The following is a 20,284-nucleotide window of genomic DNA, read 5'->3' as shown; positions in this document are numbered from 1 at the left end:
TTTTTAAAAGGATAAGAATGAATCTTGGCATTTGTCCAGCACTCTTCATCTACACATACAGAGGAGGTTTATAGATGTTAATTAAGCCCAGAAGAAGTTTGTGACTAATGTAATTATACCCATTGTACAGATGGGGAAAAAAAAAGAGGCACAAAAGTATCTTTCCATGCAGCAAAGTCAATAATACAGCCAAGAATAGAATCTAGAAATTCTACTACCCAGTTACTGCTCTAACCATCAGATTACATTACTTGTAATTAGATTTGACTGTTTAACTTCAGTAATTTGAAGACAAAGAATTTTTAAAAAGTAGTATATGTCTTACCCTGTACCCTCTGTATTGGTTGCTTTTAACAGTTACACAGTGGTCTCAAATGAAGAAATTATCTGTTGAAGTCAACAGCAAAATTCCCCATTGACTTTAATGATTCCAGGATTTCAATCATTTTTAAATGCATGGGTGACAAAATTTATAACATCCACATATGACTACGTGGGGAAAAAAGTTGAATCTATTATACCTACAATGACCAAAAGCCAGACAGGGTGAATCATTTTCCAGAAGCTAGTGGTTTATTTTGTCCTATAGTCTCTTCAAATTGTTAGTACGGCAAAAACTTGTCATGGATACTTTTAGTAAAAGTCACGGACAGGTCATGGGCAATAAAGAAAAATTCACAGAAGCCGTGACCTGCCCGTGACTTTTACTAAAAATGTCTGACAAAATGGGGATCTGAGGGTCCCCCCATTGCCTACAGTGAGGCAGCTGCATGGGGTCTAGGAGCTCCAGGGGTCCCCACCATGGGTTGGATGTCAGAGCTCAAGGGTCCCCCCCACCACCCTTGGCTTGGAGCTCCAGGGGCCACCAGAGGCGGTGGGGGTACCCCGCAGCTCCCTGCCCCTGGGGACAGCAGGGACCTTGCAGATTCTGACCGCTGTGGGCTGAAGTCATGGATTCCAGGATTTCCACAATCTCAGTGAGTAAATCGTAGCCTTGCCATATGCTATTTTTCTTCTCATACTCTTGTTAACTGTAAAGATGTCAATTTTATTCATGATGACCAGTAACATGCCACACAGAACAATCATGCACTGCACTGACAAGGCAACAGGTATATGACCTAACTGGCCCATTTCCATATCTAACTGCTATGATTTCTATGCACATCTACGGCTTTCTTTTTGCTTCTTACTTAAAACTCCTCCAGCGGTAGGTCTGGGGGGTTATTTTATCAGTCTTATTCATCCTCCAATTCGGAGTTACATATTCCTTCATTTGAGGGACTGAAATATTACCAGATGAGACGGAAAACAGAACAGCATTGTACTTACTTATTAAAAAGGTTCAGTCCAATCCTATAATGGCGTTTTCGGATAACATCATTACTGAAGGCAGGCGAATCCCAGCTGTTCCGAGTTTCTTTATGGTACGTTTGTTTGCTTAAGGTTTGTTCCCTTAGGCTGTCTCTAGAAGAGGACTCAGAGCTGCAATTTATTGTGTCGTTAGAATTGGAAGTGCTATTGATGCTGTCATTGTCACCATCAGAATAATCAGACTCTGATTTGCTTTGCCTGTTTGCTGTGCCATTAATTGCTAAGTGACTATCAATAGGCCTTGGCTTGTGTCTAGCCTCCTGTTCTTCTCGGGATATAATCTTGGTAGGAATACCATGTGGGATATGTTTTGGGCTTCCCTGCTGACTAGTGATTCCCCGATCATATGCATTTTGTCTCTTTAATGAGCCTCTTTCTGAGCGATCACTTAAGTCCACTGAACTGTCACTAGGTGGTTCTATGGTTAGCAATGGCAGATGATCCATTCTCATCCTTTGCTCCTGGCATTCCAGCGAAGGGGTGCTCCTGCAGCTTGTATCAGTGTCTATCTTATCATCCTTGTGGGTCATGGACCAGTACTCTTGAGAAGAGTTCACTGACCGAAGCCTCAAGTCAGATTCTGTGCTAGATGGTCTGTCCACTGATTGGGAAAGGGGAAGAGGTGGAGATAGCTCTTCCTCATCAATGTATAATGTAACATCACTATATGATGCGGTCATCTCATCAAGTTTCCTGTGATCCACGTTATGTATTGCTGGCTTAATTTGACTACAACTATCCCTCTCCATTTCACGACTTCTGACTTGATCAGGAGTCTGGACTTCATCAGAATGTAGACTACGGCAATTTAGTGCATCATCGATTGATTCTGCAAGAGATTTGACCTGCCTTGAAAAAGCATCCTCCAGTTCTGTTATAGCATCAGCAAAATCAGTGGATGCTGCTGGAGATTTCATTGTGGCCGATTCTCCAAGGTCACCACATTCAGATTGGACAAGGGCTCCTATTTTTGACCCATCATTTGTAAGAGAAACTTGCTTCCCTTCAAAGTAGGAGCTATGGACTTTCTCAGGTCCTTCAAAGGAAAACTGCATTCTCATATTGGACAGCACAATGCGTCTTGACATACGATTTTCAGACATAGAACTTCTAAGCCGCTCAAAATTTTTGTTCATCTGATACTGGCGAAAAGCTGTTTGTATAGTACGAGCAGCATGTCTAGTTATGAGACGGCCCCCATATTTCCGTTCTAGCATTTCCACCTAGAAAGGAAATAAATAAATATTTTATAATGCAAGGACTCACTAAAAAGTTACTGGCTGACACCGGATGCTTAGATATATCTTTAACTAAAATATAATTTTCTGTGGTATTTATATACATCTAAAAGAACTTTCAAAGAGACAAATATTCAACATGTAAAAAAATAAAACCCTCAAACTCAGTAGATTAGCTATATAATTTCGTATAAAATTTGAGTGGTCCTTTAAAAAAAAAAGCTTGTCATAACGTCATTTCCATTTTTATTTATATATATAAAGAATATATATTTTTCGGAGAAGCCATTCCAGGTGTCTGGTGCAGCTGCGGTGTGCTTAAAATACTTTCTTGCTCACCTTTTCTAGCTTGCAAATATTTCAAGCAACCTCAGGAAGCAATGAAACAGGGGTGTATTTTAAGTTAACCTGGTTTTCAACAAGACACTTACAGTTTCTACCTCAATCTTTTCATCTGTAAAACAGAGATGATACTGACTTATCTACTTCACAGAGATGCTGCGAGGATGTTGGTAAACATTTCTGATCTTCAGAACATTATTATGACCTAGTGTTATCATAACCGATCAGTTCCTATCAAATATATTTACTACTATATCTATTAATAGCTAAACATACAAATTAATATATATGATTTCGTGTGGGAGAATATTCAGTTAACTAATCTCAAAAACTGTATGAATAATTCATGATTTTTATTGTCTTTAAAAACTACTAATATCAATTCAAAAGGAACAGTAAAATTAAAGCTGACATTTCATAAAATATATTTCCCAAGAGTGAGCAAGGATTGTTTTTCCTTAAAACATCTTAAGTTATTATCCTTTAGTCACATCCAGAAGATGACACCAACACATCAAGTATACCAAGATCAACTTTCTTTTTGTTGGGCCCTTCAATTGAAAAGTATTTCCGGGGGGGGAGGAGGGGGGGCAATAGATCACACAATTGCTCACTAGCCCTGTGGCTACATTTTATAATATCTTTCAACTATTTATCTTGCTTTCTGATACACCTTTGCCAATATTTGCTAACAGCTTAAATATTTTTCATGACTGCAATTAAAGCTTTCCAGAACAGTGATCCACCACGTTTATATTGTTCTGAAGGGTTACTATCTTTTAGTATAGGTCTGCGAGGCCAAATGCATGCTCCATAATGTAACATTTTCAGCCCTGATTCTCCATTAAGATGGCATAAAAGGGGCAGACGAAATTAGACCCTGTGGAGTATCTGCAGTGCAGGGGGCCTCTTCAGCCAGTCTAGAGCTCTATACAGATCCTCTGTGCAGCCCCTGGTGTAGGTGTGTGCCAGGGATGCCAGGGCTGGGAAAAAGGCCCATAAAGGGCCATTCAGTGCTGCTGTAGTTAGAGAAATCCTTGTGGCTGCTCTAACTTGCACTGCAGGTTGGACATGCCCCCAGCCAGACTCAGAATTTGGCTTAAAGCCACACTTACCCCACAACCCTGGGCTATACCTCCTAGGTGCAGCTCAGAATGTGGTCCTTCATGTCTCAGTGTGTTGATGTTCCATGGTACCCAAAAGCTGGGTCTGAATCTTTTAATAAATTGCAAACTAGAGTCCTTATTTTTGCCACTTACTATCAATACGCGGCCAAATACCACAAGCAGGTCACTTTCTCTCCTCTGTACAGCTTTGAATGCATTTATGTTTCACAGATCAATGTACAGCTCGAAGAATAACTACGTATAAAATTTGTCGGTCAACGAAGCTTAGTATGAGCCAGAATCTACCTTTGAACTTTGTGAAAGTAGAATGAATTATATTGAAATTATAATTCATTAAAGAAATGCTACTTGAAGGGTTTGTTGAAATATAGTTGTCAGGAAGAGAAACATTAAGGAGTGTGAGACAATGGGTCCTCAAACTATATTAACTTAGAGCTCCTACTGAGCTAGGAGATTGGTAAACGTTAGTATGCAAATAAGATATGTATGTATATTTGTCAGTTTCTGCTTTCTTTTGTCTCTTATGTTAAATTGGCTTTGGCTTAGCTGTATAAATAAGTTATCTTGGACCTCAGAGAGGGGCTCACATCTGGGTGCATTAGCAAAGCGCTTTGCTAATAAACAGAGTGGTCTGACAAATTATGTGAGTCCTGAATCTGACTTTGACAATTTGGAGGTTCCACCGAGATGGCAACCGTCTTCACTGGGGCCATGCGACTCCTGACTGTTCTTAGGACGGCCGTGGCTGAGGACCGTCTTGTCTCTGTGTCTATCCGTCCTCCCTGTGGTGTGTTCGAGTCTGGGCGCCATCTCCGTTCGGGGATCGGCTGACCAAAGGGTTCCTCTCCCCACGGTCTAAGTGAGTGAAATCTGCACAATCGCAGCCGCACCGCGCCTTGGGTAAAACCCTTAGTGTGAAAGCAAGGGCGATTGAGGCAGTAGCCTGTGGGCTCCTTTTGTCTGTTGCACCGGGCATCGCTCTGATGAACCCGACTTTCCTTCTTGTGTGATTGGTGTGTGAAGTCCTCCTGTATGGGTAACCAGACGTTTAAGTTGGGACAGTTCCCTAAAGGGACGCCGGCTCAGTTTATGTATTTTAGGAAGAGTCCGGACTCCTGTAAATTTCTGGAAAAATGGTCTAGGCTAAGGGGGTCAGGTAGAGTGGCTACTACCACCATTACGCTTCTGTCCCCAGAAGCCTTTACAGCTATTCTGAGGGAAAATGGGCCCTTTTCCCACAGAAATGATCTATAAGGGACTGCTGCAGGCAGCAGGCAGAGAGAGAATCTGATCAAAATTATTTAACTATTTGGTAATGTAATCAAAATCACTAAAGGATGTAAGGGGTTTCTATTGGAACTTAACTTGGCTGCTCCTGGTTGTGTCTAGCTGTACAAGATGGAACTGTAATCGGGGTACAGTTGTGTAAAAGAGTAATCACAGCGCAAGGGATGTTAGGCAAAAGAGAATTGTGTGTGTGTGTGTGTGTGTGAATAGTGCTAAAATCTGAAGCTGTGTCTCCGCCATTACCTGAGAATAAACTTATAGCTTGGTACAGCAGAGAAACTATTGCAAACATGGTCTGTTGCACAAGAGGGGAAACTGAGGTACACCACCTCATGAATTTCATAAATGACCAGTGAGTGGGGTAATTCACTAGCCTGACTATAGAACAAAATAAGGACAGCCTAGAGGTAATTCTTCTGTTTTTCCTGCAATTAGCAAGGAAATTTGTAAAAGTGGTATTATTATTATTAAGCAATAATCTGTCCCCACCAGGGGGGTGGAAATTGTTTCTTTTGTTTTTAGACTCTACAAGCAAGCTGGCGCCAGCGGAAGAACAACTCAGAATACCATGGATCTATGTTTTGTGTTGTTTGTCTGTGGTGTTTGTCTTGTTGCTAGCATTGCTGTGTTTTAATGAACAGACAACCTCATGACATGGGTGGGGGATGGCTTCAAAAGGCTGACCTTGGCTGGGGGGGGAAAGATGTGTATGGGACTACAAAAGGCTAACTCAGGAGAATTCCAAAATTCAGTGGCCACTGTTAGGATCTTGGGACAAAGACTGAGTAGACGTCTTAAAAGAAAAACTCGGCCAACCTACAACTAAATTGGCAAAAGGAGAGGTTGATTGTTTCATGCAGTGGTGGGAAGAGGCAAATCATAGGTGGACAGAATCAAAACTTGCCTCTCTCAAAGATTCTGGCTTCTATCCCACTAGATGCAACTCATTTTACCGTTGTTGATTTGTGCTCTGCTTTCTTTTCTCTCCCGGTTCACCCTGACTCCCAGTTCCTGTTTGCTTTTTCTTACAAGGGGCAACAATACACATGGACCACACTGCCCCAGGGGTATAATGAAAGCCCGTCATATTTTTCCCAAGCATTAGCCCGAGACCTTGCTGACCTTGTTTTCCTGTCCAGGTCCACACTAGTCCAATATGTAGATGATCTACTCCTCTGTTCCCCTTCATTGTCTGCCTCTGAAACTGACTCTTTAGTGCTCCTTACTGCCCTAGCAAATAAGGGTCACAAAGATTCTCGCTCTAAACTACAACTCTGTCAAGCTTCTGTCACATACCTCGGCTTTCTCCTCTCCCAGGATTCCCGTGCACTTTCTCCCACCCGCGTCCAAGCTATCCTTAGCTTTCCCTGACCCTGCTCCCCAAGCCAGGTCCAGAAGTTTTTAGGCATGGCTGGATTTTGCAGACAATGGATTCCCCAATATGCCTCCCTTGCAAAACCTCTCCAGGAACTCACTCGATTCTCTGTGCCTGACCCCATGCCATGGCCCCCTGAGGCCAATTCTGCCTTTGTTTCTCCCAAACAGGGTTTGGCTTCTGCCCCTGCCTTAGGGATGCCTGACTATTCTAAGCCTTTTACTCTTTTCTGCCACGAACAATCTGGGTGTGCACTTGGGGTTCTCACTCAGATGCACGGAGAAAAGAACCGCCCAGTGGCTTATTCCTCTGCCACTTTAGACCCTGTTGCCCAAGGTTTACCCCCCGTGCCTGTGTGCTGTGGCTGCTGTAGCATGCCTAGTCGAAATGTCTGATTCCTTTGTTCTCCGCTCTCCTCTTACCCTCCTGGTCCCTCACTGACCTCACCCTGCTCCAAGACTCTGCCCCAGAAACCGAGAAAGAATCCTGGGTTGCCCAAGGTTGCTCTCTACATCCTGATTCCTTTTGGCGCTCGCCTACTGGCGCCTTTGTAGCCCCCTTTACACTCTACCCATCTCTGGCCACCCTGCTACACGGTGTTTTGCAGGTCAGAAAGGAGGGGATGGTCTCTGCTGTAACTAAGACAGGATGGTGGCCCCCCCCCCATTTTAGCTCTTTTGCAGCCTGCCACTGTGCAGCCTGTACTAAAAAGCCATAATATTGGTAAACCTGTAAAAGTGGCCCAGGGGTTCCAGGGCCTGCCTCAAGCACTGTTCTTGCACAAATGCCTAAGTGTCAACAATATGAATTTATATTGGTTATGGTATGTTTATTCTCTGGTTGGATTGAAGCCTTTCCTTGTCGCAAGGCTGACTCACTGTCTGTTGCCAAATATTTGTTAAATCATATTATGCCTGCCAAGGGAATTCCTGCTACTCTGTCCAGTGATCGGGGTACACATTTTACTTGACAACTTGTTCAACACCTGGACCGTATATTGCATATCAAACATCTGTTGCACTGTCCCTACCACCCACAGAGTGCAGGTGCAGTTGAAAGACGAAATAGTGTATTTAAGCCTATGCGAGCTATGACTCCCTTTCCAGATTTGAACTTGACTCACAGTGCGCTCCTTCAATATTGCAAGGGACTAATGCAAGCTGTAAGTCACTTCCATTCACAGGTTCGAGCCGCCCGGCCCACGGAACCCACCTCCGATGCTTGCCACAACCTCAAGCCAGATGATTGGGTCTATGTACGGCGCCATCATCGAAAGCACGCCTTGGAGCCCCGGTGGAAGGGTCCTCATCAGGTACTGCTTACTACACAGACGGCTGTTAGACTATCTGGCATCGCAGCGTGGATGCATGCTTCACAGTGTAAAAAGGCACCATCCCCAGAGAACCAATCATCACCTCAGGACAAGACGTAGAGGAACAGTCTGCAATACCTTACAATCTATGCTCTCGTAAGGGTTGCCAGTAGCAGACGCTGTTCCTCGGCTGCTAGTATCTCACAGTCTGGGGAGACCACAATTCTTTTATTCAGCAGCAGGTGTGGATAGCTCAGACCCTTAATATTTCTAATTGCTGAGTCGGCAGCCACATCCCAGCCCACTCTCAAACTGGTGTTCTTGTCCTGGCTATCCCACTCAAGTCTCCAGACCTCACTGGAGGGCCTCGTCCGTTTAACAAAATATGGATCAGCAATGACACTTGGGAAGCAGTGGGAATAAATGCAACTAAATGGATAAGTGTGATGGAGGGAAAAGGTCACTGGTGTTGGGTGTGTAATGGGACAGGGCTGGATCTGGCGAAAAGCCATTGCCTTCGGCATATTGTGGCCAATGGTGTATGGGATTATTCAAACAAAACTAAAAAGTGGCGGGCCGGGTATGGAGATATGAATTCAAACACAGAAATCAATCTCATGTTCCCCCTACAGTCATGCAAATAACACCACTCCTTGTGAGGAGAATTACCCTGTATCCTTTGGGGGGATACTCCTCCTCCTTTGCAAACACCTATATGACAAATAGGTGCAACCGACGCTTCCCGGCCTTAATAGGCCATCACTGGGTGTGTGGGACCAGAGCTTATACCACACTACCAGCTAATTGGGCAGGAATCTGTTATCCCGCCCGACTCCTCCCACAATTCCGAGTGCTAGGAACCTTCCCTCGAGAATGCCTCCGCAATTTCAGGCGAAAAAGGGACTTAACAGATGCCCAATAGTATGTAAATAACATAAGCCCCTTAACCTGGGAAGAGGCCATTGGCAGTTCCTTCATACCATTAGGGGGAGTAATACACCATGCAAAAAGGCTCCTAAGGTTACAAGTAGTAGTTGAAATAATGGCAAATGAAACCGGAGAAAGTTTAAAAGCCCTGGCCAAAGAAACAGGGGCAATCCGACAGATGGCCCTCCAAAACCGTCACGCATTGGACATAGTGCTGGCGGCAAAAGGAGGGACTTGTGCTCTCATTGGAAAAGACTGCTGTGTGTATATACCAGACAACACCAATGAGGTAATAGATCGTGCTAGCCACTTAGAACAAATCGCATATCTTCCCCACGAAGAGCCAAGTTCTTTATGGAAGCAGCTAAGTAACCTTTTCAATTTCTCTGGCATAGGAAACTGGTTGTTTCAGGGAGCCCTAACTCTCCTGTTTGGAATCCTAATAATTTTTATATGTTTTCAGTTACTTTCCTGTTGTATCCAAAATTGTGTCAGGCATGCTACACAGATAGCTGCCCCAAACCAGAGTGCTAATTTGATGATTTTAAATATCACTGATGAACAAAGAAATAAAGAACGATTGATATGTGGAACCCAGTCATTGTTGGTCATTGCGTAGCTTGACCAAAAAGGAGGGATTGTGAAAGTAGAATGAATTATATTGAAATTATAATTCATTAAAGAAATGCTACTTGAAGGGTTTGTTGAAATATAGTTGTCAGGAAGAGAAACATTAAGGAGTGTGAGACAATGGGTCCTCAAACTATATTAACTTAGAGCTCCTACTGAGCTAGGAGATTGGTAAACGTTAGTATGCAAATAAGATATGTATGTATATTTGTCAGTTTCTGCTTTCTTTTGTCTCTTATGTTAAATTGGCTTTGGCTTAGCTGTATAAATAAAAAGAAAAGGAGTACTTGTGGCACCTTAGAGACTAACCAATTTATTTGAGCATGAGCTTCCGTGAGCTACAGCTCACTTCATCGGATGCATACCATGGAAACTGCAGAAGACATTATACACACACAGAGACCATGAAATAATACCTCCTCCCACCCCACTGTCCTGGGAGGAGGTATTGTTTCATGGTCTCTGTGTGTATATAATGTCTTCTGCAGTTTCCACGGTATGCATCCGATGAAGTGAACTGTAGCTCACTCAAGCTCAAATAAATTGGTTAGTCTCTAGGGTGCCACAAGTACTCCTTTTCTTTTTGCGAATACAGACTAACACGGCTGTTACTCTGAAACCTGTATAAATAAGTTATCTTGGGCCTCAGAGAGGGGCTCACATCTGGGTGCATTGGCAAAGCGCTTTTCTAATAAACAGAGTGGTCTGACAAATTATGTGAGTCCTGAATCTGACTTTGACAACTTCATTCCTACAAATACCTTGTATGACTTTAAAATGAGCTAAAACATTGTATTTAAATTGATCTTGATCATTGTTAAATTAAAAAAACTTGTCTGTTCCATTACTAATAATACAAATTTATACACCAGAGATCATTGTAACTCAGAAATATACTGTATAAATGCATATTCTTTTGAAGTGCACCTCTTTTTGCAGTACGCATATTCTAATAAAAATGGCAAAGAGCTTAATTCTAGTCCCATCTAGAATATCTTACCTTTTAGATAATGTTGCTGTATTTTGTTTTTTTTTCAGCTGATCATGGCTGTCACAGTAAACATTAAAGCAAACCAACAGAGGACTTAGTGCATGGCTCACAGTAAACAAAATAGCGTATGGTAAATATGATCTCTATAGCAGAACCTACATGTATTGGTGTATTGTTTACTACAAATCTTTCAATTAAAAAAACAAAAACAAAACACAAGCTTACCTATTTTAAATTGTGAAACCATTGGTTCAAAAAGGACACACTGGATAGAATGTGGAAGGTAAAACATTCCAAATACGGCTACTGTCAAGATACCTCAAATGTGATTTTAAAATGTTTCATACATTTGGAAAAGAAGAAGGGCCTTTTTAGAGAGACATCCTGAAGCCCTTACACAACTTCTACTCAGATCTTAGTGAAGTCAAATGGAGTGTTGCCTGACTGAGAAAAAACTGAACGAACAACTCAAGATCTGGCAGTTCGAATTTAGTCTGACTATAGAGGAAACAGTCTTTTTTTTTTTCCAATAGCACCAAAACCATTCCAAGTTTAAAATTACTAATTTTACTGAGAAAAAAAATTGCATTATTTCACACTGTGAACAAGATATAAGCCAAATGCATGAAATCATAACCATGGGGAGAATTAAGTTTTCACTTTATGTTAATAACAAATATGGCGTTTTTTCCAATTTTGGCTGTTGCCTCAATGAGCTAAAGAAAAAGCGGACTGGAGGGGATGGAATTTTAATAATATTCAACTATGCCAGCTTTGAACTAACTTGGATTTAGACAAATAAAAATGAGTCATTTTCAGCAGCACACGTGAACTTCCCTAAAGCCTTTTTTTGTTGGCAAACAGACCCTTTTGCCTTATTCATAAATAAAGCAAGATAGCTTAAATACCTGCTTATCTTGTAGGTCTGAGGAGAGTTCATAGCTCTCAGAAAGTGATCTTGACCTTTTAATAGCTTCTTCCTCTGCTTGTTTTCTCAGTATTGATGTTGAGTGCTGAAGCTTAGGCCTCCGAGATCTTTGCTGCCCAGGTGAGACAGAATACAGCCCGTAAGCAGAATGGTCGTAATGGTCTGGGCTTATAGCCGAACTATGGGTTATAGGTCCTTGATGGTAAGTAGATGGGCTATCCAAAGATGTGCCAGTTTCACTACTTGGAGCTTCGCCTTCAACACTAGATAAACAAAGAAAGGGTGGGGGGGAAAAGCCTCTAGTAAGTATTATACACCAAAGATCTCAGCAGTTAACTATTAGTATAGCTCTATTAAGCTTCAGATTATCCAGACTTAATTCACTATTTGTTAAAATTCACCTGTAGTTATTTATATTGTAGGGTCAGGTAGGCGATAGGTCAACTATCATAAATTTAGCATTTACTTAAACAGATTTCTATTTTTGCTGCAGAAGTCTTGAGGCAGCAAAAGTGAGATTTCCTGTTTATGTAACAATTTTTAGTAATATTCTGAATAACTCACTTAACCATTTCTAGGCAAAAAGAAACATTTCCAAAAGGAGCTTCTTCCATTCATTTCTACTTCAGTCCACTGCAAAACTACGAAATGTATATTTATATTTTTTGTCATGTAGGTCAAAATATAAGAAATAATGTCACATCTTTAAGTTTCAATGCAGCATAAAAATATTATTTTCCCCCTTACGCAAAGTAAGTTTGAGATTTTCTGTGGCCTGTGAGGTATAATGCATTCATAGAAATTAAAGACGGGGAAAAATATCTATGAGGGTAATCTAATCGCTTTGCCAGTGCAGGATTATTCTCTCACTATATTTTGTAGAGCTTTGTCCAATCCAGTTTTAAAATACCCCAGGAGATGGGGTTTTCTAGCTAACAAAGGACCATAATGGGTATTCCACACCTGAAGTTAGGACTACTTGAGACCTCTCAGAAACAAATATTCGGTTTTCATACAAATAATACTAATACTTAGGAACCAGGGGAAGAGAAATCCAGGAAATGTGACATACAACCAGAATTTTTTCTAAACTGAATCTTGTCCAAAGTTTACCTTGAGGTACCATTTATTCTTTAATGGCATATTGCATTAGCTTTTTGCATTTATGTTAGAAAACTCTTACAGTACAAGAGGCCATATTTCTTTTTCATACAGCTCAAATCAAACATTGACAGATTCCATGTTTATCTTGCTTACATACCATGTTGACAGGAGATGGATTTTCATTTACACTGGTTTTCAAAAGACTCAGCAACACACCCTTTCCCACGTGGGCACAAAACACAGACTTTCCCTACCTACCTTTTGGTTTAAGAGCAGATACACCAGGACTCTCAAGAAATAAAATTCCACGTGCCCTCACCCTGGTTTACACTCATGTATTACTTTCATATAGCTCACATACACTCAAACATAAAAAAGCTCTTCTGTTGTCTCTTAGAAATGAAATGCTAAGGTCCCTGTTAGACACATACCACAGCAGTCCCTTCAGCAGTTCAAAGTACAGAGTGATTTCTGAAAGAACATTCTCCAGTGGATTGCAGTGCCAGAACAGATCAAGGTTAACACTGTCAAACCTCTTCTGGCTTGAACAGTGTGTAGTTGTGTAAGTGGGGAAAAAAAAGGCTCTTAGATTTCTCCAAATATTTCTACAAACATTTAAAATCGAAAGCAATTCCTCTTTCCTTGCCCCACCAAAATGTGACTCTCCCAAAAAAGGTGTTTCCAGACATGCAAACAGGAAAGATTTCAGTCTATACACAAATCACTTTTTCCGAAAAGGAAGCTGACAGGAAACTAAATCCCTTTCCCTTTAAATACAGCTGGGTTTCAATTAAAAAAAATTAATTATCCAAATTTAGTAACTGACATTGAAAATATGAAGCCATCCATTTAAAAAAATTAAAATAAAAAATCTTAATAAATTCCATTGAGAATTTCCTTACCAAACTGCATCATATTGCCTCTTTCAGCGCTAAGAAGAATTTTTCCAGTTGAGGGTTGAATTGTTAGGCTGCATTTGTTTGTACCTAGTAAGTTCCTAATTAAAATTTATCCATGTAAGTAGTTTCAGTACAAGCACATTAAACTTTGTTTTATACTCTAGTTATGACAAGCGACGCCAGACTATCACAAAGTTTTAATATTTTTCCTTTCTTAGCTCTAACATTTTTTGCCCTTCTCCCCTCTTAAATTGTAAAAGGTTTAATAATCCTTCTACTATGATGATTACCACACTGACATTTTAATAATGATTATTTCAGTACATGGCTTCTTAATGACCTTCAATGCCATTAATAAAAAGTTGCAGCACTGATTTGAAAGACATTGTTTTTTTGGGACCAAGTCACGGATTTTCTGAAATTCTCTGGTCTTCCCTCTTAATATTTTAAGGTTTTTTTTTCCCCCAGCAGCGAACGCAACCCCTGAATTATAGGCAAAAAGAAAAGGAGTACTTGTGGCACCTTAGAGACTAACCAATTTATTATGAAGTGAGCTGTAGCTCACGAAAGCTTATCCTCAAATAAATTGGTTAGTCTCTAAGGTGCCACAAGTACTCCTTTTCTTTTTGCGAATACAGACTAACACGGCTGCTACTCTGAACCCTGAATTATTGGTATAGCTAATCTCATTTTGGTTGTAAACCCACTCCCTGCTACCACGTGTCTGACCTTTGAAGCAGCAGCGAAGTAATTATTTTTTACAACGTGCAGCCCTCCTGTAGGAGAGGCTTTTCAAGGAAGCAAGCCAGATCTCCACTGCATATTTGGATGCTTTCTTCATTTCTCCACCTTCATTGCCCACTAATTTAAAAGGTTGCTTGTGTGTGCGCATGCTCACGGGAGTGAGAACAGAATCAAACATGAAATTCACCTGTCAAACACACCTTCCCTCTCCCTTATTAAAAATGTCATTCAAGGCAAGTATGACCATTTTAATAAATGTGATTTGTGTTTGGTATTAAGGACAGCTAAAGTCACTTTTTCCAAACTGTTATTAAGCTGCACATTGCCCCATCATATAATGGATTTAACAGAACTGTGGCAGTTAGGAGAGTAGGTCTTATTTTACAACAGCAATGGGCTGTTGAGGATCATCTCCGCCCCCATTACTCCTGACAATGGTTATACTAAAGTGGCGGCTCTCAACCTTTCCAGACTACTGTACCCCTTTCAGAAGTCTGATTTGTCTTCCGTACACCCAATTTACACCTCACTTAAAATCTATTTTCTTACAAAAATCAGACATAAAAATACAAAAGTGTCACAGCATGCTAGTACTGAAAAATTGCTCACTCTAATTTTAAATTAAAGGGTAAAAATGAATCAACTGGAATATTGTTTATATGGCTCTATACACTGAAATGTAAGTACAAGTCATTGTCTGTGAAGTTTTAGTTTGTACGGACTTCGCTAGTGTAGCCGGTTGTAAAACTAGGCAAATACAGTATCTAGATGAATTGGTGTGCCTCCTGGAAGTGTACCTCTGGTTGAGAGCCACAGTACTTAAGGTAACTCATTTCCTCCAAAATGGATTCCAGACAGGAGTCCCTCAGAGTACGAGTGGAGGAGGAGGCCATCACCAGACTTTCACCCAGCCACGGATTAGGAGTCACATTCTCATCCTGTGTGAGGACACTGCTCTGCCCTTGTAGTGACAATTACAATCATGAGATTCACCCTGTCTGGAAGGGTAAACAGTGATTTCTCAGGATATGGCTACACTAGAAATGTAAGTCTACCTGTGTTAGGTCTACTTCCACCACTGCAGTAATAGCTGAGGTGGCTGTATGTCCACACTACCCTCCTTGGGTTCCTGGTATGCGTCCTCATCTGGAGCACTTCCACCAACCTAGGAGGGGCAAGTGTGGGGAGTTGAGACACCAGTCTCTCAGCTCCTCTAGCAGCTCCCTGTCGGGAGCCTGGCTGCCCCACAGGCTCCTTATGGGCTCCCCTCAACCCCCACTTTGTCTACCTGCTCCACACCAGGAGTGGGGGGAAGCCACAGAGGGCTTCTCCCCTCCCCGTTTCCCACTGGGAAACAAGTACGCTCACCCTGGCACAGTTCTTATTCCATGCTCTGGGCCCAGGCTGTTTTTTCCCTGTCCTTTCTCCTTCTCCCCATATATATTAGCCCTTTTCTTGCCTTTACTCTTCTTATTTCGTGGCCTGGTAATTTATTATTTTTTTTAACTCTTATTTCTTTGGTCTCCCTCCTTCCCCTGCTGGCCCCCATCCTCTTTCACCCTGCCTGCCAGCTCTCCTCATTACCCATCTCACCTGCAGGCTACACATTGCTTCAGCTGATCACCCATTAGTGGCTCTGTTAGACCAGGCTTTGCACATGTTTGCAGCTGTGCTGAATGTTTCAGGACCAGAGAAAGAGAGCATGGGTTGGTGGGCAGACACCTAAGGGCATGCCTGGATATGTCAACTGCTCCCCATGAAGGGCTGCATGGGAGCAAAGAAGGAATGCAGAAGGTTTGCAAGGAGCCACCTGCCAATTAACCTGTAGTCACTGAAGCACATTTGCAAGGAGGTGTAGGACAGACTGGGGGGTCATTCAGCTTCTCCTGCCTCCTTTAGTTCCCTCCTCCTATCAGTCTTCTCCTCCTGGATTAATCTGGCATCTTCCGTTTCCAACACTGCTGAATTGCCATACTTCACAGCAGCAGGGAATAAAACACATGATGAAATACAAGGGGAGAAAGGATGGGCGTGTGATTAAGGCAAGAGAACTGGAAGTCAGGAGACCTCAAGTTACTTAAGCCTAAATTTTCAAAAGCGGTCACTGATCAACTACTGAGCACCCACAACTCAGATTCAAAGCAATGGGAGGTGTGCGTGCAAGACGCCTCTGAAACAAACAAACACAAAAAACAAAACAAAACAACTCTAGGGATAAGCTCCTCAAAAGAATTTGGGCTCCTAACTCCCATTGAAGATACAGGCCTAGGTATCTTAAGTTGGCCATCCAAAGCTGAGATCCCCTCAAGGAGTGACCACTTTTGAAAATGTAGGCCTTATTCACTCTGTGCCTCATTTCCCCCCCTTTTATAAGAGGGGGATACAACTACTTCCTGGCAGAACTTGTGAGATTAACTACATTCATGCTTGTAAAGCACAGTGAGTTCCTCAGAGAAGTGCTCGATAAAAACTGTGACCACCACCCCTTCAAGGCACAATTACTATAGGCCAAATTCTAATTTGGGGCTTCCACCATCTCTTAGCTTTATCCAACTGAGATGTACCTGTATTATTTATGATACTCACTGATATTCCCAGTTTATAGTAAGATACTCTTCAGGGCTCCTGTCTATTTAGGGAGACTTTGGATTTATGGACTGATTCCTCTCCCCCACAACCTCCTAATATGTCATCTGAGTATTAAGTGTCAATGGCCTCTCTACTGCAATCATAAAACAATAAAAGGAGGAGACTAGAGTAACTATAGGGACACATTTCAGAGTAGCAGCTGTGTTAGTCTGTATTCGCAAAAAGAAAAGGAGTACTTCTGGCACCTTAGAGACTAACAAATTTATTTAAGCATAAGCTTTCGTGAGCTACAGCTCACTTCATCGGATGCTGTAGCTCACGAAAGCTTATGCTCAGATAAATTTGTTAGTCTCTAAGGTGCCACAAGTACTCCTTTTCTTTTTATAGGGACAGACTGACTCTGACTCTAGTGATACTGTATCATTCCAGTCTCAATAAAAGGGTGGAATTTAGTTGTCAGACAAGACAGGAAGAGGAAAAGGCTGCTGCCAGCACTGTACCGAAGGAGTGAATGAAGTGAAGTGGACAGACTGAAAGAAAGGAAAGTTACAGTTTGGAATAACTCATGATATTGACATTACTAATTACAAATAAGGCTTTCTACTGGGCCAAGGAAATCCTTTGTAAGATGCTGTTTGCACCTCAATTTTTTGGGGGGAAGGAAAGTGGCAAAGAAGCCATCTGAACTGGCTCAGTTGACATTAGCAAGGATCTGCTATAAAGAAGCCTGCAGAGACCACAAACTGTATCAGATTTTAATAGCACCAAGGCAAAAAAAAGGCAGTAGAAAAGGAGGAAGGAGATGGGGAGGAGGAAGGCATGGAGAGACATGGAAACAAATTGGATATGTTTTCACTTCTCACAGATATTTAAGATTATAGGTGAAAAATCAACACTTCAGAATAACCTGCCTTCCCCCAAGGAATAAAAACTGCTGTGGAAAATTAAATATAGATGGGTTCGGAGGTTCTCTGCCCTCCACCACATGTGCAGATCTGGATTTCTTGCAACAGCTTCTCCTCATCTAACACACACAAGCATACATACTTTTTTAAAAAATGAAAATACATCAATAGAAGTGACATACGTGAATGCAAGTAGGATCTGTTCATCTCATCGGCAGGGCAATAAGACCGGGGTCATGCCTGCAGTGCAACTTACACTGCATTACCCATGATGCGCACTGAGTTCTAACAGCTACAGAATCAAAGCTGGCTGCTCTGTTTGAATCAAAGAATGATGGCAATGTGAGACCATGGCTGCCAAAAGCTGATTTTCTAACTAATTTATCTGGATGTCAAGGAAGGACAGGCTGAAGGATCCAGCCCCACACTAAGCCAAAGTAGTATACTATATAACCAGGACAACAATTAGCAAAACGGATGTTAATAATGACAATAAAGTTTGTTGTATCTTTAAAATCCTTTCCTACAATTTTGATGGCAGAAGTCATCTGGGATTACTTATTAGACAAACTAGCAAAACTGCAGCTGTACACTCAACTTATCAAGGCCTTCACTAAATCTGCAACTGGAGGAAGTGTTCTAGTGGTTAGGGCACAGCAGGAAAGGTCAAGACTTTTGGGTTCCAGACCTGGCCTTGCCACACTCTGTGTGATCCTAGACAAGTTTCTTACTGTCTCTGCGTCTTAGTTTACACCTGATTGCAGCAAATAATACTTCTGATCACAAACGAGTTGCAAGGCTTAATCGATTTAAGAATCTTGGTGGTTTTTTTTAAACACACTAAAGGATCTTCATATTTAATACTACTGATAGAATAATAGGGCCCTTTCATTTGCACCCTCACATTTTCCCTTCCTTACAAATCTTACCTACCTTTAACTTGACACTGTACAAAACAAACATATAAACAAAGGCAACTAAAAAATACAAAAACTTATTCGCATTTGGGCCAAATACAGAGACTGATGGCTGCCCCAAAATTTTAGGAAAGTAAAAAGTAAACCCTGAGCTTTCTCTTGAGTATTTGTACACTACAGGCTTGATCTTGCTCCCAGCCGAAATCAATGGCAAAACTCCCATTGACTGCAGAGGCTGTAAGACTGGGCTCCACAGGTGGACACATTTAATTCTCATAAACATCATACCATGCTACGACAGGAACATCAAGAAATGCAAATTAGATGGTAAATATTAATATTTTACAAAAGTCTCATTGCTTCATCTTTAAAAATATCTGTTTTACAGACAACTCTACCTTGTGATCCTTAGCAGCTAACTCAGAGTGTAAAGACATTGGAAAAAACAAAAACAAAAAAAACACCTCAGATGCAAGAGGAACATTCAGTATTCAAGACAATGTAAAATAAAAACCTGAAATCACTCAGGTCATGAAGCATTTGAATGCATATATAAGGCTATAATGGGTTCACAAATTGATGGAATAAGTGGACACATGCGACAGTAACCGCACAAAAGTTGAAATCCAGCACACTGTAGATTTTATTCTGAATTAATAAAGTAGCAGAGAAATCAGCATGTTTCTGAACAGTGCATTAGCAGAACCACACCGCATGCAGTTTTTGAACAGCAAACACACTAGAAAGCCCCTCCATCTGATCAAATTGAGGGAGGAATAAAACTTTGAGAGAGAAATTTTTGCCAATGGATATTTTACTTAGACTATGTGAACTCACTGGTTATTTTTTGTCAGAGGGTTTATTTAAAATGGGCTTATGAATAGGCAGTACAAAGAGGTGAGGACAAAAGCAGGAACTAAAAAAAATCCGGTGGTGTTATATGGATTAGAGATATCAGCACTATTTATTTATTCCTTAAAGATTTGTTGAGAAAGGTGACTAAATTATAGGTTTCAGAATAACAGCCGTGTTAGTCTGTATTCGCAAAAAGAAAAGGAGTACTTGTGGCACCTTAAAGACTAACCAATTTATTTGAGCATGAGCTAGGCATGCAATAGTCTGTGTTGGTGGTTCTGAGCCTGTCTGGCCTATTCAATCCTACTATATTATCAGTTGTGTTCTTAAGGTAGTTCCTAAGGGCCAGCCCAAAGTGAATCCCCATTGTGCTAGGCACTGTACAAACACAGAATAACAGATGACCCCTGCCCTGAAGGGCTTAGAGTCTAAACAGACAAAAATAGATGCAGCGAGGGGAAGGGGTAGAAATCACAAGCAGAGGGAACAGCGTGATTTAACATGGTTTTGCTATTTGATGTTAGTTCCGCATTGGGGGGGAGGGAGGAAAGGGGGAGAAGTGGGCTTACTTAGGAGGAGATCAGTTAAATGGACAGAAAAGGGAAGGGGGCTAAGGAGACAAGGCAGGGTTTGAGAATAAAAAGGGCAGGTGGGAAGTGAAGCGGAGGTGAGGGGACTGAGGAGGGAAGGAGCAAACCGTTGATCAGCCAGGGCAGAAACAGTCAAAAATATTCTACAGT

At 41.5% G+C, this 20,284-nt stretch overlaps 1 protein-coding gene across 1 annotated transcript in view; it reads right to left on the bottom strand.

Annotated features, from left to right (window-relative positions):
- Positions 1-20,284, bottom strand: part of IQSEC1 (IQ motif and Sec7 domain ArfGEF 1) — a 717,184-nt gene that overhangs the window by 83,976 nt on the left and 612,924 nt on the right. Inside the window, exons 4-5 of the mRNA XM_077821559.1 lie at positions 11,512-11,794; positions 1,333-2,597 (exon numbers count right to left, since the gene is read on the bottom strand). Coding sequence (XP_077677685.1) covers positions 1,333-2,597; positions 11,512-11,794 — 1,548 coding nt within the window. The remainder of the gene's footprint in view (positions 1-1,332; positions 2,598-11,511; positions 11,795-20,284) is intronic.

The sequence above is a fragment of the Eretmochelys imbricata genome, chromosome 7 (genome assembly GCF_965152235.1).
Source record: "Eretmochelys imbricata isolate rEreImb1 chromosome 7, rEreImb1.hap1, whole genome shotgun sequence".
Taxonomy (NCBI): Eukaryota; Metazoa; Chordata; order Testudines; family Cheloniidae; genus Eretmochelys; species Eretmochelys imbricata.
Note: the sequence above shows the minus strand (reverse complement) of the source record. Positions and strands in the feature narration are given on the sequence as shown.